At 36.5% G+C, this 26,480-nt stretch overlaps 2 protein-coding genes across 10 annotated transcripts in view; one reads left to right on the top strand and one right to left on the bottom strand.

Annotated features, from left to right (window-relative positions):
• GEN1 (GEN1 Holliday junction 5' flap endonuclease) overlaps nucleotides 1-17,906 on the bottom strand; it is a 31,810-nt gene extending 13,904 nt beyond the window's left edge. Inside the window, exons 1-7 of one of the 6 annotated variants that reach the window (XM_012438843.3) lie at nucleotides 17,748-17,906; nucleotides 12,066-12,241; nucleotides 10,899-11,085; nucleotides 7,423-7,599; nucleotides 5,821-5,931; nucleotides 3,064-3,137; nucleotides 506-597 (exon numbers count right to left, since the gene is read on the bottom strand). In XM_012438843.3, the coding sequence (XP_012294266.1) occupies nucleotides 506-597; nucleotides 3,064-3,137; nucleotides 5,821-5,931; nucleotides 7,423-7,599; nucleotides 10,899-11,085; nucleotides 12,066-12,226 (802 nt within the window). In that variant the 5' untranslated portion in view covers nucleotides 12,227-12,241; nucleotides 17,748-17,906. Of the gene's footprint in view, nucleotides 1-505; nucleotides 598-3,063; nucleotides 3,138-5,820; nucleotides 5,932-7,422; nucleotides 9,368-10,898; nucleotides 11,086-12,065; nucleotides 12,242-12,685; nucleotides 12,707-17,747 lie in introns of those variants that run through there. The other 5 variants (XM_012438842.3, XM_064363871.1, XM_012438844.3 and 2 more) reach the window with 5 other exon arrangements.
• Nucleotides 17,907-18,215: 309 nt separating this feature from the next.
• The window catches only part of SMC6 (structural maintenance of chromosomes 6), an 87,253-nt gene continuing 78,988 nt past the window's right edge, over nucleotides 18,216-26,480 (top strand). For 2 of the 4 annotated variants that reach the window (XM_021669006.2, XM_064363870.1), the window contains exons 1-2: nucleotides 18,269-18,400; nucleotides 26,226-26,368. In XM_021669006.2, the coding sequence (XP_021524681.2) occupies nucleotides 26,231-26,368 (138 nt within the window). In that variant the 5' untranslated portion in view covers nucleotides 18,269-18,400; nucleotides 26,226-26,230. Of the gene's footprint in view, nucleotides 18,401-26,225; nucleotides 26,369-26,480 lie in introns of all 4 variants that reach the window. The other 2 variants (XM_021669005.2, XM_021669007.2) reach the window with 2 other exon arrangements.

Below are 26,480 nucleotides of genomic sequence, written 5' to 3'. Positions count from 1 at the left end.
TCAAACCAAGACTAATGAAGAAGATCTAAGCTATTTTCGACAATGGTGAACATGTATTAGAAATTAGTTTTGTCACTGTCTTCACACACAATTAAAATGCATTCCAGAACAATGAAGAATCATTTAAGTATATAAATATAAATCACAAATATATTAACAAATGGTATCAGTTCTATTTCCCTTCAGACTTAGTACATGTTTTTTCCTTAAAATAGATTTGTGTACTGAAAACATAATTTTAAGATCTGAGTAATTTGGCATCATAGTTTGAAACTGTACTTATCCTACATTTGTCATCTACATCACATTACTGCTTTCAACAAACACTTACTGAGTGACTACTATGTGTATGTAACAAAACTCCTGACTCCAAGAAATTGCCAATCTAGTAGACAATGTAAAACCCTTCAAAGTATTATTAATATTGGTATGTAAAAAGTACTATGTAAACAAGAATTAAAACATGAGTATCAGATACGAATAACCATTCCCCATGTCTCCTTACCTGGATGAGAACATACAGAACAATGAGCCAGTTTTTTAGTGACTAGCGGTTGTGGACTAGAGTTACAAGATGTTTCATTCCACCGATTAAACCTTTAATAGAAAATGGTTTTTAAAAAAGGAAAAATAATGAGGTCACAAAAATAGTATCTTCTCAAATATTAGGCTGATCTATTCCCTTTCACCTACCTAATTATTTTCTCTTTGGTGGTTGATAAAGTTGCTGGACTAGCATGAGAAAACCCTCAGTTACAAGTTTTAAATGTGGCCCCAAGGCCCAAGGCCCAAGGACAGCAGAACTGCAAGACAGGAGAGAGAGTATGTGTGTGTGTATCTATATATCTGTATCCCTCTCTCTCTCTCTAATATATATATATATATATCTCCAATCAAACTTTTTAAGAATCTTAAGTTAGGCAGCAATATGTGAGTAGACTGATTTGTAACTGTCTCCTTTTGATCTCTTCTCTGTGTGCCAGAGTACAAAACAGATTATTTCTTTTTTTTTCGATGGAGTCTCACTCTGTCACCCAGGCTGGAGTGCAATGGCGTGATCTTGGTTCACTGCAACCTCCGCCTCCCAGGTTCAAGTGATTCTCTTGCCTGGATATTTCTTTATATCAGAAAGAAGGGTTAAAGAGTAATATATAAAATGAAACAAAACATTAATCTTCTGGGTGAAAACTGTGTCAAAAAGCTAAATCATCTAAAATGATCAAGAGCAAAACATTACCTGCTTCATAAAAGATTTTAAGAAAAATGTGTATTACTATAAAGATTTCTAGTAAATAAAAGTTAATTTCATTTTTGGCTAAAGTTCCAGGTTAACCTAAAACCATATAGGGTATGGTTAGGTATTAATCATAAAACATATGAGTTCGGAATTATGTTTCTCTACTTACAAAAGTTGAAGTTTTTATGAAAAGCTAAATTATCTCTTCAGGTCATTGTATAGTATCTGGTTCTTAAGGTTACTATTTAGCTTCTGGAATTTCTAACTCATTTACTACAAAGACCAAATACAAGCCTGTTAAAAATTAGCATTAATTGCTTTCAGATAAAGAATAGCACTCTAAAAATTAAAAATAACTGGGGGGAAAAGTCAGTCTAATAAAATAGAATAATAGATAATTTATAAAAGAAACGTAATTTTATTATTTTTAAGTGTCAACAGTGCTTATTTGTTGAAACTGTTTCAATAAGAATGGTTTTGAGTTAGCCATATATTATATTCACTTGCTTTTTCTTTTTTATATTATTTTTTTACAATTCTCAAATGATTCCTTAACTCACCCCCATGCCAAAGTACACCTTTTCTTTCTTGCTTTGGCACAGTAATAATTGATGTCAATAATAGATTTACTGAAGTCTTGGATTTATCAATAGTTTTACAGATAAAAGAGAAGTCTTATAGGAAAGAGTAGAGTGATTTGACGTATTTTTCATGGTCATTCCTTTTTCATTTTTACCTCTTAGGATTTCTTTTCAGGCACGTGCCATCTTGAACCTGCTGGAGGCTAAGACTGTTTTAAGTTTCCCAGTGTCCTAGTTCCTTTCTTTTAATTTTATACCTATCATCATTAATATTAATTTTTATAAAGCATTGCTTTCATCAGTAAACACAATTCACGTGTTTTTGATATAGTAAGTAGCATAGGTTGTTAACTTCGATATAATCTTCATCTTGTTCTCAATCCTCAAACTGTAGAGACTACATGAATTAATGTTATTATTAAATATGTAGCTATAAAGCAAAGGCCAGTCAAGTAAGATTTCAATGAATTACAACATGCCACAGACATTTCATTTACAGAAAAAAAAAAAATATCAAAGTATGAAATACAAAATTAGTTTAATGTCATGTTTACCTTTACCTGGTAGTAAAACAGTTTAACCAGTGACAAAATGCCTATGGTTATAAACAAATGCACTTGACATTGTACTAAATGTGTTTAGTGAGCTAATAATAGATTTTTAAAGATGCAATATGGTGCCTGGTCACTGTGGCTCATGCCTATAATCCTAAGACTTTGGGAAGCCAAGGCAGGGGGAATCACTTGAGCCCAGGAGTTTGAGACCAGCCTGGGCAACATAGGAAGACCCTATCTCTACAAAAATAAAAATAAAAAATAAAAATTAATATATTAACATGTTTAATATAAATAATATATATTTTAAAAATGCAGTATGGTGGCTGTGCACAGTGGTGCCTATTTGTTGTCCCAGCTACTCAGGAGGCTGAGGTGGGAGGATCGCTTCAGCCCGGCAGGTTGAGGTTGCAGTGAGCAGTAATCGCACAAGTGCACTGCAGCCTGGGTGACACAGTGAGACCTTGTCTCCAAAAGAAGAAAAAAAATGCAGTATGGCTTAGACCACATATTCTCATTCTTTCTTTGGAAAATTTCAGAATAAATAAAAACAGATTATCTTAAATCAAAATATAGGTCAGTTTAAAAATACAAAACCCTTTTTGGAAAACAATTCTTTTTTTGTACTATTCATATTAAGTTCAGCAAGAATAAAAGTTCAATGTCACAAGCAAAAGTAATTAATAGTTACCTCTGAAGTAAACTTTGCCCTTTCAAAATCTGTATAAGTTTTAATGCTTGCTCTTTTCCAACTCCGGGGACTCCCTTTCAGAAAGTGGAAAAAAAGTAATTCAAATGTTAATCAATCACCAGGAATGGTTAAATGTACATTAATTGAAAGGAAGACTCTGCAGCTGAAGGAAAGAATGAGGTAATTCTTTAAGACAGGAAAAGATGTGCAAGATACATTATTATGCATAAAACAAAAATTGCACAATAGTGTATATGATCAGGATTTGTAAAGTAAATGACAATTACACTGTTATCTAAATAAACAAAAAATTCAGAGGGTTATATACCAAACCACTGATGGTGTTCATTTTAGGGAAGGGAGGGTCAAAATTTTAGAGGGCTTTCACTTACTATGTTAATTATTTGGATGATATTTTAATTTAATCTAACTTTATGTTTGTAATCAGGAAAAACCCAGTTCATTTAATTACATGAACATTCACTATTCCAAAACCCAGACATAAAGAGAGAACAAAGGAGTGCTCTAAATTAACTCTTGAAATTAAAAACTTAAGAAAATTCAAAGTGTGAATTTCCAGTATGCAAAAATGATATGCATAAACGTATATTCCCAACACAATTTCTGATTTAAACTGAGTTTTCTAGCCCCTATAAGTGTATGAATATGTCCTTATAAGCAGAACTGCTATTTAGCCAGTACGCACTAGGACTGACACACTCATGCTAACTGGTTAGTAAACAGCTACTGCCCAGGCATCCTGAGTGTCTACCTGCGCAGGAATCTCCCATCTAACCTGAACGCTTCCCAATCCACCTATACCCAGAATCCAGCTACTAAAAAGATTCTATGGCACAGTAGGTACACCCTACTGTGGAAGAGACGGAAGTCTCTTCCATCTCTATAGCCTATGTCTTTGGCATACACGTTATTAGATATCTTGACTACCACCCTTCTTGTATTAGCATTATCTATATCTTAAAGTTTTTAAATGCAAATCAAGTTAGTACATAGTCTTAAAAATCTTTAAGGAGAGCCGGGCGTGGTGGCTCACGCCTGTAATCCCAGCACTTTGGGAGGCTGAGGCGGGTGGATCACAAGGTCAAGAGATCGAGATCATCCTGGTCAACATGGTGAAACCCCGTCTCTACTAAAAATACAAAAAATTAGCTGGGCATGGTGGCGCATGCCTGTAATCCCAGCTACTCAGGAGGCTGAAGCAGGAGAACTGCCTGAACCCAGGAGGCGGAGGTTGCGGTGAGCCGAGATCGTGCCATTGCACTCCAGCCTGGGTAACAAGAGCGAAACTCCGTCTCAAAAAAAAAAAAAATCTTTAAGTAGAACAATGTAAATAGTTTTTGTTTAAAAAAAAAAACAAAAGGTCAATATAGCTATGGCTAATGCATAATTTAAACACCACTGTAGCTAAAGTTGGTTTCTGTGAGTTCAAGTCAGCAAATTTTTTCTTAAATACTGGGCTGTTTACAGATAAGATATAATTTTATTTAGGAAACAGTCTTCTATTTTAGAAGGAGAATTACAACAAAATAATGGTTTGTGGTATTTAAAAGTTTCTTTCCTCCTGCTTTCTTTTCCTACCAGTTTAAAAAAACTTCTTTGATAATATAAATTATAAATTAGGCTTAATAATTTTACTATCCTGCTACAATTTTCCTTTCTCCTGAGCTTATATTGAAAAAAAAAACAAAAACTGTCATTCTTCTTTATACTTCTCTTGGGAATAGAGGTAAAATGAGGGATCTGTAAGGATATAGAAATAATCAGTAGAAACATAATAAGAGAACTACATAGTAAGACCAGTCATTTTATATTTTTAAACACCGTATTTAATAAAATGGGATTATTCTCATAATACTTAACTCATCACTCACCTGTTACACCTATTTGTTACACAGCACTAGATTGTACATCTTAAGACATAAATAAAATATTTCCATGAACAAAACCCAGCACAATGCTGAGGCATGTAAGTATGAAAGGCTTACCCCAATGATCACATGACTTAGCAACAGTAATAGCATTGAGCATGTGCACAACTGGAAAGCTACAAAGATTATTAAAAACTAAAAAATAGAAAACAGAGTGAAAGAAACTAATACTGGCATGATACAAGAAAAGAATAACTCCTATATTCATTTAAAAAGATAGTCAAACATATATGTGAATCTCTAATGGTTTACTGAGAGTCAAGCTGTGGAACTACTTATTATTCTATTCTTGCTTATAATATTCAGTGTTACAAGTCAACTTTTAGTCCCATCTGAAATGCTGATTATTTTAGTCACTGAATAGCTTATTACGCCTAAAATTATATTATGTATTTTTTTTTAAGATGGAGTTTCGCTCCTATCACCCAGGCTGGAATGCAATGACAGGATTTCGACTCACTGTAACCTCTGCCTCCTGGGTTTAAGTAATTCTTGTGCCTCAGCCTCCTGAATAGCTGGGATTACAGGTGCCCACCACCACACCCAGCTAATTTTTGTATTTTTAGTAGCGGTGGGTTTCACCATGTTGGCCAGGCTGGTCTGAAACTCCTGACCTCAGGTGATCCACCCGCCTTGGCCTCCCAAAGTGCTGAGATTACAGGAGTGAGCCACCGCACCCAGCCAACTTGACATTATATTTTAAATTTGATTCTTAATCATATAGCTATATCATATTCACATTTACAAAGCATATAAAGTATGAAAAAGATTTTATGAATAGCAAGTAAATATGCCAATTTCAGCTTACCTTTGGGAGATAATCACAGCCAAGAAGTATTGCCAATCCAACCAGAGCATCTCTATCCAAACCTAGTTTATTCTTGATGGATGACATTGTGTAACAGTCAACGTGTGGGTCCTAAACAAAGAACAGATTTAATCTTCAAAAAATACATATTTATACATTAAACAACATTACAAAAATAATTTGTCAATGTTCTCTTTAAATGTTTAATTATTCCAGGATGGACACGGTGGCTCATGCTATAGTCCCAGCACTTGAGAAGCCAAAGCAGTTGGATCACTTGAGGTCAGGAGTATGAGACCAGCCTAGCCAACATGGTAAAACCCCATCTCTACTAAAAATACAAAAAAATTAGCCAGGTGTGGTGACACATGCTTGTAGTCCCAGCTACTTGGGAGGCTGAGGCATGAGAATTGCTTGAATCCGGGAGGCGGAGGTTGCAGGGAGGCGGAGGTTGCAGTGAGCCGAGATCATGCCACCACACTCCAGCCTGGGCAACAGAGTGAGACTCTATCTCAAAAACAAAAAAGTTTAATTATTCCAAAAAATTTATATAAGAAAATTATCCTGATCAGCAGAATCTTCACAGAATGTGACATTTCAATATATGGAAATAAAGTTGTAGTTTCAAAAATGGCTTAAAAATAACTATAGTAGTCAATTTTTTTCCATTTTATTGCTTTCTGGCAGCTAAAAAATATAGATTTCCATCTTACAAAACAAAACATTGTAATATATATTATAGAAAGTAAACATTCCCTGTAATTGCACTGCCCAAAGTTAACTATCATTAATAGCTTGGTACATATTCTTTCAAAAAACCATTGTCTTTGATAAATATATATTAATATTTACTGTTAATTACATTTTTAAGTAAAAATGGGATTATATAAAAATACTATTGAGACATTTTTCACCATTAATATGCCTGGATATCTTTTATGTCAATAATAGCCTTTTCAATGACCACATTCTATTACATCATATGGACTCTGAAATAGTGTTTCTCAATGAGGATGCCAACATTAGCATTTTGGGAGGGATAACAGAAATGTCTGGCAGAAGGTTTAGTTTGGTTGGCCCCAAGCCACCAAATATATATAGTCTCTGCCCAAGCCTGAACTGTTACAACCAAAATGTCTCCCAGCAGTATCTCTCCAACTGGGAATCATTAAGTGTTAAGTATTTAATCATGTCTCTATCAATGAGCATTTGGGTTGCTTGCCAAATTTTTGTAATTATTAACAATGCTACAATGAACATCTCTGTATATCTCTCTTTGCATATTTGGAGGTATTTCTGAGGATGAAATACTAAACTGGAAATTCAGGGTCAAAGCAATACATTTTCATATGCAATTCTGTGATGTATTTTTGAAACTGATTTAGAATCAAGCCACGTGAAACAAGTCAAGTTCTTATGAGATAAACCCACATTTTGAAGATGATAAACTATGTGGCAATGATTTTAAATAACAGTAAACATTTAGCAATTGCTATGTGCAAGGCATTAGAGTAAGCATTTTACATCTATTATTTCACTTAATCAGCCCTTTTAAAAAGGTATTTGTAAACAAATGCTAAACAAGAGAAAGAAAATAAACACCTTTGTATTCATAGTGAAATTCCTGTACACAGTCTGGGCCCCATAAAGGAAAGTATCCCCGTCATTGGTGAGGCAGCCATCTACACAACCAACAGCATTGAGGTAAGCACACATGGCTTCAGCTTCCCCAGCAGCCTGAACCCAGGGGATTCCTAAGCATTCAAGCATATCGAGGCACTGAAAACAAAAAGCAGGTGCAAGATGTTAAAGAATGTTTTCACTGCTAATTTCTTTACTATTTAACGTATTTCTGTATTACAAATATTAATAGTAGCGATTTTGGTGTTTTAAAAATTACAATATTTAAGAAACACTTGGAAATTTGAACAATGAATACTTGAGGGCTTTAAGGAATGACTGCTAAACTTTTAGGTGTGATAATAAAAATTATATTCTAGTTATGCTTCTTTTTAAGAATTATCTTTTAGAAAACAGTACTGAAATGCTGAGAATGATACAATATTATGTCTGGGATTTGCTTTAAAATGATGTGGGAGTCAGGAAGTGGGTAGGGGCATAGATGAAACAAGATGAGCCAAGATAATGGTTTAAGATTGGTGATGGGTTACTTTTGTTGATTTAAATTTTTCTGTAATAAAAAATTAAGATTTTCCTGTCAATTACAAAGTAATCCATATTCACATTTCATTGTTTTGTTCAATGCTATTATCATCGGATTCTGAAAATATCTTTAAATAATAATCACATTAAGATTTACATCTACCAAACTTCAAAAATTTTTCTCACATGATGGTCAATCCAATATGTGTACTTCCAAAGAAGATACTATCATACAGTTTTGGCTTGAATTTTAAAGTTTGCCTCTTTTTCTCTGTACGATGAAACTCTTATATTGTGGGAAACTGTGGAGGGGCCAGCTGTCAGTGTCTTCCTAGGAAATCAAATGTCTGTGCAAAATGATTACATCATTTTGCTGATGCACAAATAATCTGCTGTAGGTTTCCTTTGGTTTATGATTTTAACCCAGCTGGGTAGCTTGTAGTTTAGCCTTATAGACTAGTTCATTCTTTCTTATCATACACCGTTCTTTTTTTCATGTATCCTCTATCGGGGAATACTGAGTATGGAGGAGAGAAAAGGCTACTTACTTGTAGTTTCTAGAGACTGACAGAATAAATATCATCTCTTGCTTTGACTGATTAATTGCGTCCTTGCAATGTTGCATAATTGCCTCTGTCAGATGTTGCCAAAGATGGATAAGGTTCAAAAGTCAAAGTACTATGTTGAAAAATAATACTTTTCAAGACACTGACCCCATGATTTTACAGACAGTTTTGTTACAGGTGTTACTTCAACCTTACCTAGGTAAAAAGTAGACTTTCATAATACAGTTATTTCAATTTCTTATACTATTTGCCACTTCAAAGTTTTTCAAAGAACCAGCACAGAATTTCCTATGAGGCTGTTTCAATTTTTCCTACCTTATGTCTCTACCATGTGGGATGGAGGTGGTATTGGAGGAGGACTAATTTGTGCTTTTCATGCTAATACCTAAAAGATGGCAGTGAATTAGGAGGAAGCAGCGCCTACTAACTGAAGAGTACAGAAAGATAAAAATGACTAATAGGAAACAGTGAACTAAACTATCACAAAATGCCCAAGAACACCATAATTACTGTAGCAATAAAGAAACAAGAACGGAGCAATTTTCTTAAGAAGAGACAGACATCTCTTTATTTTTGTTTGTTTTATGCTGGTTCTTTAACACCCTAAGATTGAGGACCATGAATATTCCCAGGAACTGATTATACAAGAAGTAATTAGAACTCAGCACAGATATTTTCTTCAACTGCTGACAGTCATTAAGGTGGAATATTCACTAACTGAAAACTATTAAACATCACATAAGAGTAAAAAATAAAATTTCAGAAGAGAAGAAGAATGACATAATTTTTAACTAAAATTAAAAAAAAAACTAATTCAAAGCAAATATGAAAAAAGGTTATATTGTTAATAAAGAACTTGCATAAAGAAAAATTAAAACCTCAAGAGGTAGGACATGATACCCATTACCCAAAGGGGTATGAAAGTAGGTGAAATGTTTAATGTTACTATTAAAAGACAAATGCATATTAAATATCTTTGTTGTTGCATACTAAAAATTACAAAGACAAGCCTCCTAACATCCAATGTTCTTGTGAGTGCACCAAAACTGCTTATCTGACATCTGTATCAGCAGAAATTAATCAGCAAGAGCAATAAAATCATTCCAAAACTTTGACTCATCAATCCAACTTTGGGTAATTTTATCTAAAATCTCAAATCACAAGAAAACATTCTATACACAAAAAATTCTCATCATACTTTCATGGATAGTAGAGAAAAATTAAAAAAGTAAATAACGGCCGGGCGCGGTGGCTCAAGCCTGTAATCCCAGCACTTTGGGAGGCCGAGGCGGGTGGATCACGAGGTCAAGAGATCGAGACCATCCTGGTCAACATGGTGAAACCCCGTCTCTACTAAAAATACAAAAAATTAGCTGGGCATTGTGGTGCATGCCTGTAATCCCAGCTACTCAGGAGGCTGAAGCAGGAGAATTGCCTGAACCCAGGAGGCGGAGGTTGCGGTGAGCCGAGATCACGCCATTGCACTCCAGCCTGGGTAACAAGAGCGAAACTCCGTCTCAAAAAAAAAAAAAAAAAAAAAAAAAAGTAAATAACATATACAATCAGGGGTATGATTCATAGCTTCATACATGTTGTACAACCATTAAAAGTAATGATTTTGATTAGAATGTGACAACAGGAAGATATGGATATGAAGCATTAAGTGAAAAGTCCAGGTTAAAAATCATGTGTACTACTATAACTCTTTAAAAATACACACATTTGAAAACAGACAAAAACAGCCTCCTATTGTTTTAATTATATATTATAAGTGATTTCTTAACTTTTATAAAAATATAAAATCTAGCAATATTAAAAGTAACATATAAATAGATTGTAATGTAATAATAATTAATTTTTAAAATTACAAGCCCTAAGGGAAGCCAAATATGTATTTTATATATGAACTAGCATGAATTCTGAATGAGTGAAGTATGAATTAATGAGATCTCATGTCTTCTAGGAATTCTTTAAGTCCTGAAAGTGTTATAAAAGGTAATATGATCAACTTCCTATATTTACTAGTTGCTTTAGATATACTTTCTCTTATTTTTATCACATCCCTGCCGAGTATTATTCTCATTTTATAAGTACTACTGTTCTCCTTTCACAAGGTAATATACAAGGTAGAGATAGGTTATAAATTTTGCTCAATGTCTCAAGACTTTCTACACGCCAGCGCCAGGATTGAAACTTAGGTCAATTTCACTCTAAAAAATAAACTTTTCTCTATGCACACTGGCCTGCTAGTCACAATAAAAGTAATGAGTATTAAAGATGACAAACTATTAGAGTAAAATGTACCCTTTAATTCAAATCAGAATAATTGAATCAAATCTGAATGCTCACCTCTCTTAAGACTGATTTAAAATGTGATCTCCCTGTTTTCTGAGACCATGATTTTCCAGAAGAGCCATACCGAGTCTGATTCCTCTTGCTTATGACATCAGCTTTCAGCTTCGGTGGTTCCCCTTCCATAACAAACACCAGTTTTACATCCCTTTGTATTAAATATGAGATACGAAAAAATAAGTTCCTGAAATATATAAATTAGTAATACATTAATCATCATACATTGATAGTAAAAGTCAAAATGATATAACATAAAGGCAATAACATTAGACTAGTATCAAAAATGTTATATATAATAACCTTTTATTTAAGGCTTTAATTAGAGTGGAAAACCACTGAACTTTTTTTTTCTTTGACAGTGCCTCACTCTGTCACCCAGGCTGGAGTGTAGTGGTGTGATCTCGTCTCAGTGCACCCTCAACCTCCTGGGCTCAAGCGATCTTCCTGCCTCAGTCCTCAAGTAGCAAGGGCAACAGACAGGTGCCACCATGCCCGACTAATTTTTTGTATTTTTTGTAGAGATGAGGTTTCACCATGTTGCCCAGGCTGATCTTGAACTCCTGAGCTCAAACAATTTGCCTATCTCGGTCTCCCAAAGTGCTAGGAATACAGGTGTGAGCCACTGTGCCCTGTCAAAAACACTGAATATTTTTAAGCAATAGAGATTTATGATTATTCTAATTGCTATGTGGAAAATGGTTTGGGGTGGGAGGCCAAGAGCAAGAAACTAGTGAAGATGACACTTCAGTAGTATAGATGAGAGATGAGGTTAGCATAGACTGAGGTGGTACCTCTCGACACAGATAAGTTTGTGATAACAAAGTATATTTTGGAGGTAGACCCAGCAAAACTTACTTGATGGATTGGTGTGGGAGAAGTAAAATAGGGAAAAAATGTCTCTCAAACCTCTCACTTTTAGTATCTGAAGCATCCTAGTGGATATATTAAGTAGGAGATAGATATGTGAATCTGGAGCTCAAAGGGTAAGAGGTACAAATCTGAGTCCTTAATATAAAGATAGTGAATCTAGACATGTTGAATAGATCTTGAAATCTCAAAATGTAAATGAGTAACAACAACAAAAGAAAAAAAGGTGAAACAAAAATCAAGACACTAAGACTGTTAATACATCATACATTTATACTCTAAGACCTTTTACTATACCTGAGGTGGGGCTTCATGACGCTGCCCATCATTTTTTTGACTGTCTGTGCCTCACACACCCAGAGACTCAGATCAACTGCAAGAGTTTGCCCACCAATATTATGCAAGGGGATGTGTTGCTTAACAGGCTCCAAAATTTGCCACAAATCATTCACTCCCATTCTGGTGATTATCTGCTATGTGAAACACACTTTGTTAAAGAAACAGCAGCTCATTAACAGGAATTCAAACAATATATTATAAGCCAGTTCAGGATAATTCATAGAGGATTCTCCTGCTTTCATTAGTCAGCTTTTCAAAATGAATCAAGAACACCTGAAACGTTAAAATGGTAACTGCCTTTTTCCCAGCTAAAAACAAGAGCTAACAAATGCAGAGATGGGTAGAAAATGCAAGGATGCTGTAAATCATTTTTGCCTATGTGAAAATTCAATCTTTGATTTACATACTTAGAGAATGAGACTAATTCTCTATCATAACCAGGAGAAACAAAAAACAAAAGCAAGGAAGCATGCAAACAAATGAACTAAAGAAAAATGGGGTTAATGAAGGAAAACTTAGAAAAGTGAGGGGAGATGAAACAAGAGACAGAAAATGAAGTTGGAGAAATATGGACATACCTTTCTTAAAAGGGCATTGGCTTTTTAAACTGCAAGGTCACATAATGTTCATATTAGAAAAAGAAAAAAAAAACTTTTAATCACTTATAACTTTTAACCACCCAAAGAAAACTAAAGTTAAATATTTTTTCATGTACATGACATTTTAAAAACAAAATTGGTTTAAACTCTGCTACTGTTATCTGCTTTGGTATTTTCTATAGGCCAGCTTTTCCTTATTACACATCTATATTTGCTTTTCTTTCCATTTGTTAATATTTGGTAAAAATTATGTAGCATGTGCAATGAAAATGCAACCTGACTATACAAACACAGCTCAGATTATTAGGACAAGGTAGGACAAGAATACACAAAGTCAAAAGACTATATCACCTTTATGCAGAAACCTTCTGAATAAACAATAATGTATTGTCTGTCCCTTTAACAGAGTCTGTTCTAAAAGTAAATTTTCTCAAATTGCACATAGGTGCAAACAAAATAAATGCTGGAAGGGTTGCTGTCTGTGACTTATCCTGTTTTTCTGAATCTTAATTTTACAGTGTCGTCAGTGCTGCCATGAGTATTATCATTATTATTATTATTTGAGACAGGGTCTCGCTCTGTCACCCTGGCTGGAGTGCAGTGACGCAGTCTCAGCTCACTGCAACCTCTGCCTCCCAGGTTCAAGTAATCTGCCTGCCTCAGCCTCCCAAAGTGCTGGGATTTCAGGCATAAGCCACTGCACTTAGCCCCACCATGAGTATTATTCTGTATACTTATTTCCATGAAGTGTACAATGACAACTATGGATGTCACTTTACAGATAAAAATACCCGGACTTAAAGGCAAAGAAAGCATTTGGTAGTAACGGTGGCCCAGTACTAATATTGTTTATTTCACATCCTGAAGCCCCACTAGTTGAATATACCATTGTGGCATAGATTCAGTTACTGTGAAAAGTTGTGGATAATCTGAAAAAAGAGTGGGGTACATATATTCTCGAAGGCACTATAATAAAGAGAAATGAGACAAATTATTAACCCACCAGAACACATAAAACTCAAAGTTTGAGAAGGAAGTTCTTGATAGTTTTACTTTCCTTTGTGACTTGGGGTGGATACTGGAATAGATTGCTATTGAAGAAAATTATGCAATTCCTTTGTTCTAATTTCATTTAAATGTGACCCTGACCCTAGAAGTCAAAATTTTAAATGCAAGTTATCTTCTGGTTTAGCAATACCTCTTCCAGGAACTTAAGATGTATTATGTGGTATGTACGGATTTATAAATAGCAATATTCACTGTAGCATTGTTTATAATAGTAAGACCCTGAGAAGAGCCAGGTCTCTCAACAGAGGACTAATTAAGTAAATTAAATTATGGAACATTCAAACTAAATTAGATGATATGGCAAATAAATCAGTAGGATAGAAATATATGTACTGATAAAAAAACTGATCCAAGTTTTAAAATGAAAACAGGTATGAAATAGGTTATATGTTAGGGATGATTACAGTTCAGATATGGCAAGAGCCACTTTTTAAAACATATCCCTTTGTGCTGTTTCATTTTTAAAATACCATATGCCTGTATTACTTTTCAAATTAGAAAACAGTTAAAAAGTGACCCTATTTCTTGTTAGATGGTTTGCTTCTTAGATAAGTATTAAGTGACAAATTTAAATAGAATTCATGGGTGAAATTAAAAAGTATTGTTCTGATAATTTACAAGTACTTGAATATTAAATACTACTTCAGCATAGCGTTTTGAAGGAAGAGAGATTCACATTTTCTGGTTTCCTTCAGACTGGGTAGTCCTGCGGAATTGGCCAGGGCACATATTTTCTCTGGCAACTCCCAGTTTTAAGGTTCAACATTCTTATCCTGTCTCTAACGTTTCCTTTTGTAAGTTGACTACACATATACAAATAAATAGTAATGAAGATTGCCACCTAGTGCAGTGATGTTTATGATGCCACACATAAACACATATTTATATATAGGACTGTGATGTCAACTGTATTCCTTCTGAGGGTTATGGTAAAAAAAAATGAAACAGCAATAAGGTAGATTCTTGCTTATATAAACTGCAGTTCTCTAAGTATTTCAAGTATATTACGATCATTTTGTAAAGCTTTTAATGAAATAATATTATTAACTGGGGGCAGTCATATCTAAAAAAAAAAAATCCAGCACTGATTCGATTATTGGAAACCCCTAAGCAAGATAAAGAGGGCTTTTAATTAATCCCATAAATAGTATCTTTAATATTACACGATTACTACAGTTAGAACTTAGTTTTTATTATTTCATTACTTTTGTCAGAAACAAACCTGGTTTAAAGAATGACTGATCATGGTTAATTCCGAAAGAGGAAAATTATGTGAAATGTACATTTTATTAAAAAGAACATCATATTTTAAGAATGTGATTAACCCAAAATCTGTTTCCATCATCAACTGTTTTCCATTCCTTATCATATGTTCTTTGCGCCAGCTGCTCCTCTGAAGTGATATTAAGCAATGGTTAAGACTGTAAAAGCATAAAACATTCCAAAGAAGCACAGAATGTAACAGCTTTTAAGATAGTAAAGTACAACTACACTGAAGGATAGAATAGATGGTTCTTGCATGAGGTCATAATCATTGTGATGAGGTTACTTGAAAATGGTTCAGCATTAAGTAAAATGTAAAGATAGTACACCGGCCAGGCATGGTAGCTCATGCCTATAATCACAGCACTTTGGGAGGCCAAGGCAGGTGGATCACTTGAGGCCAGGAGTTCGAGACCAACCTGGCAAAATGGTTAAGACTGCATTTCTATAAAAATAAATAAAAATTTAAAATACCAAGAACTATGTATAATTTCATCTTGCTTTTTATTTTTTTAATACGGTAAAATTTAAAACTTTTTTGGTGTGGGATTTGGTGATTTCCCACTCAAATCTTTTATAACAAATAATTATATTGATGTCAATCTGTTCATACAATCAATATATATATTACCTATCAAAAAAAGTCTCCTAACATCTTCATAATTTTTTAAGAATTAGTTGTCACACAAGTCTACTTACATGAATCAATGAAGTCAGAACAACATACAGCAGATAACTTTATAACCTATTAATGGCTTAAATTTATTTAGCTTGTTTGAATCAACAAAGTCAGAATACATAGCAAACAACTTTATAAGCAATGGACTTGGGATAGAAAGCCTAGGATTTGAGTCTTGAATATATACCACTAATTAGCTGTATGACCTAGGGAAGACATTTAACCTTTCTACAAAATGAGAGGTATTAAACCAGATGAATTACAAGATTCTAAGATCTGTAACCTAGTATCTAGCATTTGAATCTCATGACCAACTGGTAGCATGGAATAAAAAAAAAAAAAAAATCACTCAATTTCAGAAATTATTGCTTGGTATAAAAGAACATAAATTTCCATCTTAAAGAAAGGATTTAAGAATCCACTTCCAGTTAAAACAAAAACAAGTCCTTTGATGTAACCATATGGTGCCCATAAATCAATTTAAGTTCCTAAAACTTCCTTAAAAGCTAATAAGCTTTTATTGGTTAATTATAAAACTGAATGAGGTGACAAAAACACAGAACCTTGTTAATTCCACTAATGAATCAAATTTAAAGAACATAAAAAGAGGTCAGTGGCTTAATTGATGCAAAAATACACACTTTATTAAAGCAACAGTTTTGCAATTTACTTCAGCTTTAAGAAAAACATTAGGAAGAACATTTACTTTAAAAAAGCAGAAAATGCTTAAATTTCCCAATTCCCATTTAGATGACTATAAATTCATATAAAGATTGGTAAATGGTGAAATCTATTTCAGTGCAAGATTATATTTTAAGGGATTTACCACATCTCAGTAATTTATGCTGTTCTTTAAAATTATTTTTTCAATTTTATTTTCATATGAATTTAGCCTAAACGCTGAGACATAACATAATTCATCCTTATCATTAATACTTATTAAAGGTCTACTATTTAACAGGAATGCTTATAGGTGCTGGAGAAACAATAATGGAAGAAGATCAAGCTCTGTATTTAAAGACCTTAGTAGGGTGAGACTGCAGAAAAAAAGGCATAAAAGGTAAGAAGGCAAGCTATAGTTGTATATAGAAAAAAAGGTCCTCCACTTAGTCTTAGGAATCAAGGAACAACGGTTCCTGAAGGAAGTGACAGGTAAGTAGGGACCTCTCAACTGTGTTTCCCATTGGTTACAACAGGCCAGATGTTTTGGTCTATTTTGACTGTCATATTTTTCGTTGATCCATGGCAAGAGCCACAATAGAAATATATGTGCGATTACTTTTAAAAATAAAAGGTGACTTTGATGGAAAGAATTCCATTACTGGAAGCCAGAATTTCAACATCAATTTGGAGGTGGGGTGAGGTGGCAGTCAATGCATTATTTTCCCCACCTAAAAGAGGGAGTATGAAAAGTAGGTTACCAGCTAGGTCTGCATATTCATGGGAAGGGTTGTGTAAAGACTGAAAGGGTAGTGTGGGGTAGAGAAGGGCGCTGAAACCTAAACCAAGGAAGTAAGACTTCATCACTTCTGACGTTTATTTAGGGGGTTTACACTCTAGGTTACCAAAGGAGGAAAGAAAGATCGTAAAACAACTACAATGCCTTAAGGTAATTACTGTAACATAACTATATCCAAAATACAACGTTAACACGGAAAACGGAACATTCAAGTGTGCCTATGGGGACCGGGGAGGGCTCGCCCGGAATGCCCTTGAGCGAGGCGTGGGAGTTATCCCCACCGCGTGCCCGGGGGTAGCACCACTGGACGCTGCAGCTTCGGCCGAGCGCGAGCGGCTGGCGAACATGCAGCTTTCCCGGGGCGGGGTGACCCGCAGGGCCCGCGCGAGAGGAAGCAGGGGCCAGGTCGCGGCCTGGAGGCTCGGTTCGGATTTTCTACTTTATTCAAAGGGAGTCACTGAAAATGTTTTCGGAGGAGCAACGAACAAAGAGCTCGTCCCTAACCCAGATTGTCAAAGGAACCAGTTGGAGAACCGGGGCGGCACCGTCTCTCCGAGTCCCGCGGGACTTACCCGGACAACCCTTCCTCCTCAGCTCTGGAAGAAGCCCCTTCGTCATTTACCAGTTTAGCCTGAATCCTAACAAATTTCTGAATTTTCTCGAAAAGAAAAAGTCCTCTTTCTTTACCCAAAGACTAGTGTCCGAGACTCAGCCGCCAGGCCCGGGAGCACCAGGAAGCGTTTCGAATCCGGCGCCAACCGGCGCGGCCCCGCCTCTTCCGGGAAGTGACCGTCCCCTTTCCCCCTACTGGGGCCCGCTCGGCTTTTCCTTCCCGGCTACCAACCGACCCAGAGGACGCATGCGTGGACCTGTTGCCGGGGGCGCCCAGTTATCTGCCCTTTCTCTTAGGCAAATCACCCGCCTCCCCCTCGCTCGGCCGCTGCGAGCCGCGCGTGCCTACCAGCGTCCCCCAACCCACCAAGGGGCACTTCCGGCCTCTCAGGCTCTAGCTACGCAAAACCTCGGAACTGCGCAGGCGCGGTCAGTCCCGCGTTGGGCGCCGGAGCGCCGGGGCTCCAACCTTCCTCTGCAGCAGGCGCGCGCTTCCCGGCTGGTCAGCAGCGGTTAGCCGAGGTCGATACGCCCGCAGGGTTGCCTTAGCGTCCGGTCGTTCCACGACAGTCCCGCCGATCAGGTTCCTTTGGGAGACTTCGACTTGTTGGCGGTACGGTGAAGACGCGCGCTGTCGCTTTCCCTTGCCCTGGGGTTCGTCCTCCACCGGCTGCCCCCTTGGCTGGCGACCCCTAGCCACCTGGGAGAGGCAGGGTCAGCTGGGCTGCGGCAGTGTCCACGGTGGTCCTTGCGGGCCCGGGCGGGAGGTGTCCATCCCTCGGGCGGGTCGGGCGCCCGGTGGGATCTTCGGGCGCTCTCAGAGGCGGCACCGGTCTCCTGAGTCACGGGAAACTTGGCGTCGGCGCGGGGCCGCTCTCTCCCAGACGGTCGTCCCTAGACTCCCTGGGGCCGTGGCGAATAACTGGAGTATCTGATGATACTTCGAAGGCGGCAACTGGTGTATTTAAAGGGTGTATACAAAGATCACTAAAATCGGATTTGTCATGAAAGCCCAGTTTTACCAAAAGGCAAACTATTATCTAGAAAAATTAACATGTGTTTAAAGGTTTATTGATGGCATTTCTTTTCCCTAATCTTATGGAAATGAACCGGGGAAGAATCCCAATTGGAAATTTCGGAAAACAGGACTCTAGGGTAGAGAAAGGGTTGTGGGACCAATAGGGTTTGAGGTAATACTGTGAGAAGTCTCAGAGCAATCGTCTGGTATTTAAGCCCTCAAGACAGAAGTTTTGTGAGCGCTTATTACTCTGCATATTTCATGAGTAGGAGATTAAAAGGCAGTGTTTTAAAGGCAAACTTCTCAGTAATATATAGTAAGGAAAAGAAAAACCCAAATTCATTTTGGAACTAATTCTGAGGGATGACTGTACCTAGCTGACAGGATTCTTAAATATGTGAAGAAAAACCCAAATTCCCTTTTAGATGGTTGCTGTGTGATATTTTAAAGTGTACAATAGCATATGCAATGGCTTGCAGTTCCATGACTGTGTGGGTGGGGAGGGAGCATATTAGAACTTCTATTAAGGTTTACTTTATTTCATTTGATTTCTACGTGAAACGTAAGAGTATTTTATGTTGGAATGTGTATTTCAAATTTTCCTTAATGGGTGCAAGTACAAAACGGTTGGAGACCACTAGTATATTGCTTAAAAACGTATTTATATCACAAAGAACCAGAGTTGTGTGACTCTGAGCAGGTTGGTACCACCTCTTTAGTTTCAGTTCTTCTTCTGTAAGTTGGAAGGAATAACACAGTTATCAGTGCATCCCCTGTATCTGTAGACTCAATCAAGGGATTGAAACTATTACAGAGGAAAAAAAGTCGATGGTTGCACAGACTTTTTTGTTCTCTTCATTATTCCCTAAACAATACAACAACTATTCACATAGCATTTACATTATATTAGGTTATATAAGTAATCTAGAGATAATTTTATGTGGGGAGGATGTGGGGAGGTTATACGCACATAGGACAACGTTTCATATAAGGGACATGAGCATCTGTGGATTTTCGTATCGGAGTGAGAGAGAGGGTCTCTCGTTTTGGAACCAATTTGGAGGGATTGACTGTACCTGGCTGACAGGATTCTTAAATATGTGGAGACAGAGGAGGAGAAAGTTATGTAGTTACATATTGGCGTCTGTCTTCAATCCGTATAAAGCACTTAGTATTGAAAAAAGTACAAATATCATGTTAAAGGTATTACAGTGAAAAACAAGTTTTATTCCCCGAAGGTTTATTTTACTGAGTGTATTTTACTGAATCTGTAGAACTGTGTATGAGACCTACCTAAATCTTGACTGTCATTTTTAGACCAAATTTAGGAAAAATAATCAAAGCAGTACTTGGCTTACTTCTAGGAATTAGTAACTCAAAATTTTACCATGCTAGCTTGCATTATATTTAAGACATAATTAAATGCCACAGTTCTATATACACAACCATAGTCCAGCTGACTGAGGATCAAGTGTAGTCGCTTACACATTTTTGATTCACTAAATAAGTTACATCTTTTCTCACTGAGGATGCTTTTCTTGGTCACTAAATTCAAACTTCTGGTAGCTTTCTTAGCTCCACTCCCAAATCCTTCTTTATTGCAGTGTATTCTTTACCACTGACTGGCCTTGTTATCGCAATACCTTAGGAGCACTTCAAACTCAGTGTTTTCTTTCTGTTTTTTTTTGAGACAAAGTTTCCCTCTTGTTGCCCAGGTTGGAGTGCAATAGTGCAATCTTGGCTCACTGCAACCTCCGCCTCCTCGATTCAAGCAATTCTGCTTCAGCCTCCCAAGTAGCTGGGATTACAGGCATGTGCCACCACACTTGGCTAATTTTGTATTTTTAGTAGAGACAGGGTTTCACCATGTTGTTCAAGCTAGTCTCAAACTCCTGACCTCAGGTGATTCCCCCAACCTCCTCCACTGTCTTGGCCTCCCAAAGTGCTGGGATTACAGGCATGAGCCACTGTGCCCAGCCCAAACTCAGTGTTTTCAAATAAAATAAATATTTTATCCTCCTTCCTTGCCTAACCTGATTCATCAATTTATAATGGCATTTAATATTAAGTGTGAAGATGAAACACAAAATGAAATTTTATAAAGCACACCCCAAGTTTTAGTTTTGATTGACTTTAATAGTAACATTAGAGGGACACATGATAATAGAATCTTTTTTTTTTTTTGAGATGGCGTTTCACCCTTGTCACTCAGGCTAGAGGGCAGTGACACGATCTCAGCTCACTGCAACCTCCACATCCTGGGTTCAAGTGATTCTCCCGCCTCAGCCTCCGTAGAAGCTGGGATTACAGGCGTGCGCCACCAAGCCCAGCTAATTTTTTTGTTTTTTTAGTTAAGATGGGGTTTCACCATGTTGTCCAGGCTGGTCTCGAACTCCTGAGCCCACCTCCCAAAGCACTGGGATTACAGGCATGAGCCACCATGCCCAGCCAATAATAGAATCTTTTTTTAAGTTTAATGAAGGATAGACAAGATAAAGGACAAATTAATAGCCAATTTCACTGTCTATGAATGATTAAATTGTCAAACTTGCCAGTAGGAACCTGGGCATTAAAAAGGTTTAACTGGGCCGGGCGCGGTGGCTCAAGCCTGTAATCCCAGCTACTCAGGAGGCTGAGGCAGGAGAATTGCCTGAACCCAGGAGGCGGAGGTTGCGGTGAGCCGAGATCGCGCCATTGCACTCCAGCCTGGGTATCAAGAGCGAAACTCCGCCTCAAAAAAAAAAAAAAAAAAAAAAAAAAAAGGTTTAACTGGGTTTTGACAAACCTGGATTTGGATCAGGGCTCTGTTATGTTAGAGCCATAGAAGCCTTTGTATGTTAGAACTAAGTTGTAGCTACATAAATTCAAGTCGTTTACTTGTGACTCAATCTCTCCTTTTGCAAAAATAAGGGCAATATTTATCTCATAGAGATGTTGAGGATCAAAGGAAATAGAAAGTTTTCATCTCAAAAGCTAAGTATATAGTTATTCAACAAATGTTAATTCTACTCACCCATTTGTACTCACCAATTTTACTCCGTCTTTTAAATCTCTTGGTTTTTATCTCTTCCCTTTGTCTCTGATTACCACTGCTTTTGTTTAGCACCCCATCCTTTAGAAACTGATCTCTTCTCCTGCCATTCTTACTTTCAGTTTTATCTGTCTTCTATATTGAGCCATAGGGATGTTTTCAAAACACAAATCTGTTCAGATTTTATTAACTGAAATGTTGGGCTTTATACTTCCCAGTTTTGCTGATCCTGAAATTTTGAATGGATAGATACATGAATTTTTTCACTTAAGTATTTATACTATTTATTGTGTAGTTAGTCTCATATGATTTCATGATGTATTCCAAACAGTGTAATTAAGCACATTAAAAATGAGGTTGTTTACTGTGGAATAAATATCTGTTGTGGTAGGTGGAGTAGAATTGAGGATGAGGTAAACACAGTCCAGGGCACATTCAGAAGTAGCAGTAATTTTGCCTTTTAAAAAAAATAGTAACACTGTTTTCTATTAGGTAATTCTAATTCTGTTATGTCTGTCACTACTTTTAGTCCCTAATTTGGTAATAATGGGGAGTATGAATTATTAGATACTTAATAAAAATTAAAAGTTAGAATTCTGTTAAAATGCATATGATCTCTATCAAATTTCTTATGTATCTACATGCTATAATGAACTCTTGGTTATTAATTTTTCTTCATTTTTATTTTTATTTTTTGAGTTGGAGTCTTGCTCTGTCGCCCAGGATGGAGTGCAGTGGCGCTATCTCTGCTCACTGCAACTTCTGCCTCTGGGTTCAAGTGATTCTTCTGCCTCCGCCTCCCGAGTACCTGGGGCTATAGGTACGCACCACCATGGCCGGCTAATTTTTTGTATTTTTAGTAGAGATGGGGTTTCACCATATTGGCAAGGCTGGTCTCAAACTCTTAATCTTGTGATCTGTCCGCCTCGGCCTCTCAAAGTGTTGGGATTACAGGTATGAGCCACTGCATCCGGCCATTAATTTTTCTTCTTGAACTTAATATTTTATTGATGATCTTCATTGTCCCTGCTTCTTCCTGTAAGGGAGAAATGTAGTTTTCCTTAATTCTCCTTTTTTAAATTATAAATAAATAAATATTCAAAACTATGATGAGCTTTATGGATAAATTGAAAATCACAGAGCAAGCTTTTTCCTCCTTTTTTTATTCCAGAATATTTACAATATTTTTCTTTTCATCGATAAATATGTCTCTTTAGCCTTTTGGAAACAATTTTACTATTTTAATCTGTATCTAATGCTCTGAATGTTCAAATCTGTGTTTGAAAATTCATCATCATTAAATTACGAAGTGATTCCTATTTTAAAAGGTAGGATCCTTCAGTGTCTGTTAGATACCAGTTACCTTGGCAACCTAATAGCAAACTGCAAATCTCAGGTCATGCTTAGCAAATAAAAAACATGCTCAGCAAATAAAAACCATGGTCATCATGTAGTATTTGGGTGTACTGTCTTCTGTACAGAATCTCACATTCCTTGTGAGAAGCGCATCACATTTTCCCTAGTGCATTGTTAGCTAATGTCTGAGTGTCTGCTAACTGCATGATCATGTATTAGGCATTAATAAAAACAGTTTCTAAAAGGGCATTAAATGTTGGGGACACTAAAAAGTAATGCTTTCTCTTTGCTCTTCTATAATAAATTACTGCTCATTGACTGGGAAGGTAATAGAGGGTGGTTAGCAGAGAAGAAAGTGTGGAAAAATTGGTAGTATCTCAAGGAATTTAATAAACTGAAACTGACCTATGTTGATTCTTACTAAATGTTTTGAAAAATATGTTTGATTTTGAACTTTTTATTTCTATAACAGTTTCAAAATAAACATTAAATAGTTTGTAAAAATGAAGCTGAATATTACATATATGTAACTGTAATGGTAATACTGTCTTGAAAGGCATTTGTTTAGGTTAAATGTCTTTCTTTGGATGATAAGTAGTACACTCTTTGAATGGTATTTGACATCATAATATATAAGGTTCTTCATTGCCTTCAGAATAGGATAAAGTCCCAGTTCTTTTTCATGGTTTACATAACAATTCAACTCAAACTTTAATGTGCTTATGAATCACCTTAAGTCTTATTAAAGTAAAGATACTCATTCAGCTGGTCTAGAGTGGGGCCTGAGATTCTGGATATACAGTATCTGGATATCTTCCCAGGAGATATAGAGCTTGCTTGCCAGACCTTGGACTACTTTAAATATGAGGAGTCTACAAGTCCTTCTGTGGTCTGTTTCTACCCTACTGCTCTAACTTTATTTCTTGGTAGCTGTGCCTTATAATTTATGACACTGTATCATGGACTTGCTCTTAGTATCCCCCTGTAGCTGCACTTTGTAAAATGTGGTCTGGCAATCTATGGGACTCTTGTAAGGGATCTACGAGGCCAAAACTGTCTTAATAATTATAGTAAGATGTTATTAGCCCTTTTCACTCTTGAGTGTACAGTGGAGTTTTCCAGAGGTTACATGACATGTGAGATGTCATTGCTCTGACTGATAGAATATATACTTGTGTGTACCTTATTTTAAAAGTTGCTCAGTTTTGGTTGGGCTCGGTGACTCACGCCTTTAATCCCAGCACTTTGGGAGGCTGAGGTGGGCGGATCACCTGAGGTCAGGAGTTTGAGACCAGCCTGGCCAACATGGCGAAACCCCATGTCTACTAAAAATACAAAAATTAGCTGGGCATGGTGGCATGCACCTGTAATCCCAGTTACTTGGGAGGCTGAGGCAGGAGAGTTGCTTGAACCTGAGAGGTGGAGGTTGCAGTGAGCTGACATCCTGTCACTGCACTCCAACCTGGGAGACAGAGCAAGACTCCATCTCAAAAAAAAGAAAGAAAAAAGTTGCTTAGTTTTAATTTCTAATATAGTAAATATTGATAGACATAAGCAAAAGCTCTTTGAAGTGCTTTGTACTTTTTAACAGATTACAGCCTTTGAGAACTGCTTCCCTCCATATTGGACTGTGGACACAGAGACTAAGATCTAGAGCTTAATCAGAGCTCTTTCCTTAGCGACAGTGACTGTTAGGGCTGTGTGGCAGTTTCAGTTTCCCATATGGTTTCCAGTGACACTGTGGTGGGAGTGGCCTTCTCACCTCTGGGCAATGGCAAAAGTCCTGAGTTTCCACTAGGCCTCCTTTGACACCAGCCAACTAGGAGAAGGAGTAAATAACACCCTAATACTTCCTGTGTGGGTGGAAATGTAGGCTCTCTATGTGGTCTCCACTGACACTATTATCATGGCTTCCTACTTGCCTACTTAGCCTTCTTTGACTCTACCCCAGTTAGGGTGCTGAGATGCCACCTTATAGCCTCACTAGGGTAGTCCAGGCTACCCACTCGGATTTTGCTTGCATGGGTAGGGGAGCCAGGTATATACATGGTACAGAGATGTTTGCTGTGGTTTAATACTTGCGGGTCTTAAATACATTGAGCCTAGAACTGTTCCTCATATTCTTATATCTTAGAAATTTTTGATTATGTTAGAGATTTTTCTCTCCTTTTAGCAAACAGTTAAATTAGAAACCTATCATTTTAGGTCTTCTAAAGAAAAGAATGAAAGCAGCAATCAAAGAGGTCATAAAGTTTAATTTAAATCACAAACTATCAGCTTTGACTGGAGATTCAGTATTCATATGTTTAGCAAAATAATGTGTAATTTAAATATGTTAATTTTCTAGGACTAAATTTTATAGTATATTGGCAAAAAAATAGACAATCAGCCTGGACTTTTTTTAGGGAAGAGTTAAACTACTGGTGCTAGGCAGTGTGCTTCAAAATATGATTCTTTGGAAAAACAATTTAAAAATTAAAAGTTTTATCTAATTATAACTTGTAAAAATTGGAGATTGCTTTGGAATAATTTTAGGAGTCACCATGCCATCTCTATGAATAGATTTAGAAAACTAGAAACCACAATTTTACAAAATGTTTTACCTTTTGTGAGTTTAGTAGTCACAACATTTAGATAGGCTCTATTAATAAAATCTTAGCTATGAAAACCTCAAGTAAAATCAACTAGTATAAAATATGCAGGTGTTAAAGCAACACAAATTTATTATCTTATGCTTCTGTGGATTAGAAGTCCAACAGAGGTCTCACTGGTCTAAAATCCAAATGTCAGTTGGGCTATGTTCTGTTTTAGAGGCTTTAGGGGAAAATCTGTTTCCTTGCCTTTTCCAGCATTTTTTGACTCATGTCCCTCTTCCTCAATGCAGCATGCAAGATTCATTTACTTTAATTTTTAAGGTAGAAATGGATGGACATAGTACTTAGAGTTTAATTAGCTTTGTTAGATTTATTTTGTTAAGTTTAATATATATATAGAACTTGATTTACTTCATTGTGACTATAAATATTTGTTCAGACCTGATGGCCAAAAGAAAGGAAGAAAATTTCTCCCCTCCTAAAAATGCCAAAAGACCAAGACAAGAAGAATTGGAGGATTTTGATAAAGATGGTGATGAAGATGAATGTACGGCTTCTTTCACTAACGGTACTTCTACTTTGGTAAGTGAACAATTACAAAATTATACTTTTGATTGACATGTTTTTCTTGTCTTGTTTATATATCACATTCTGTGATAACTTAAAATCAAGAAAAAGCAATATGAGTTTTTAA

Source organism: Aotus nancymaae, unplaced genomic scaffold (assembly GCF_030222135.1).
Source record: "Aotus nancymaae isolate 86718 unplaced genomic scaffold, 86718_ANA_hifiasm-v0.15.2.pri h1tg000057l, whole genome shotgun sequence".
Taxonomy (NCBI): Eukaryota; Metazoa; Chordata; class Mammalia; order Primates; family Aotidae; genus Aotus; species Aotus nancymaae.
This window is presented reverse-complemented; position numbering and strand designations above follow the sequence as displayed.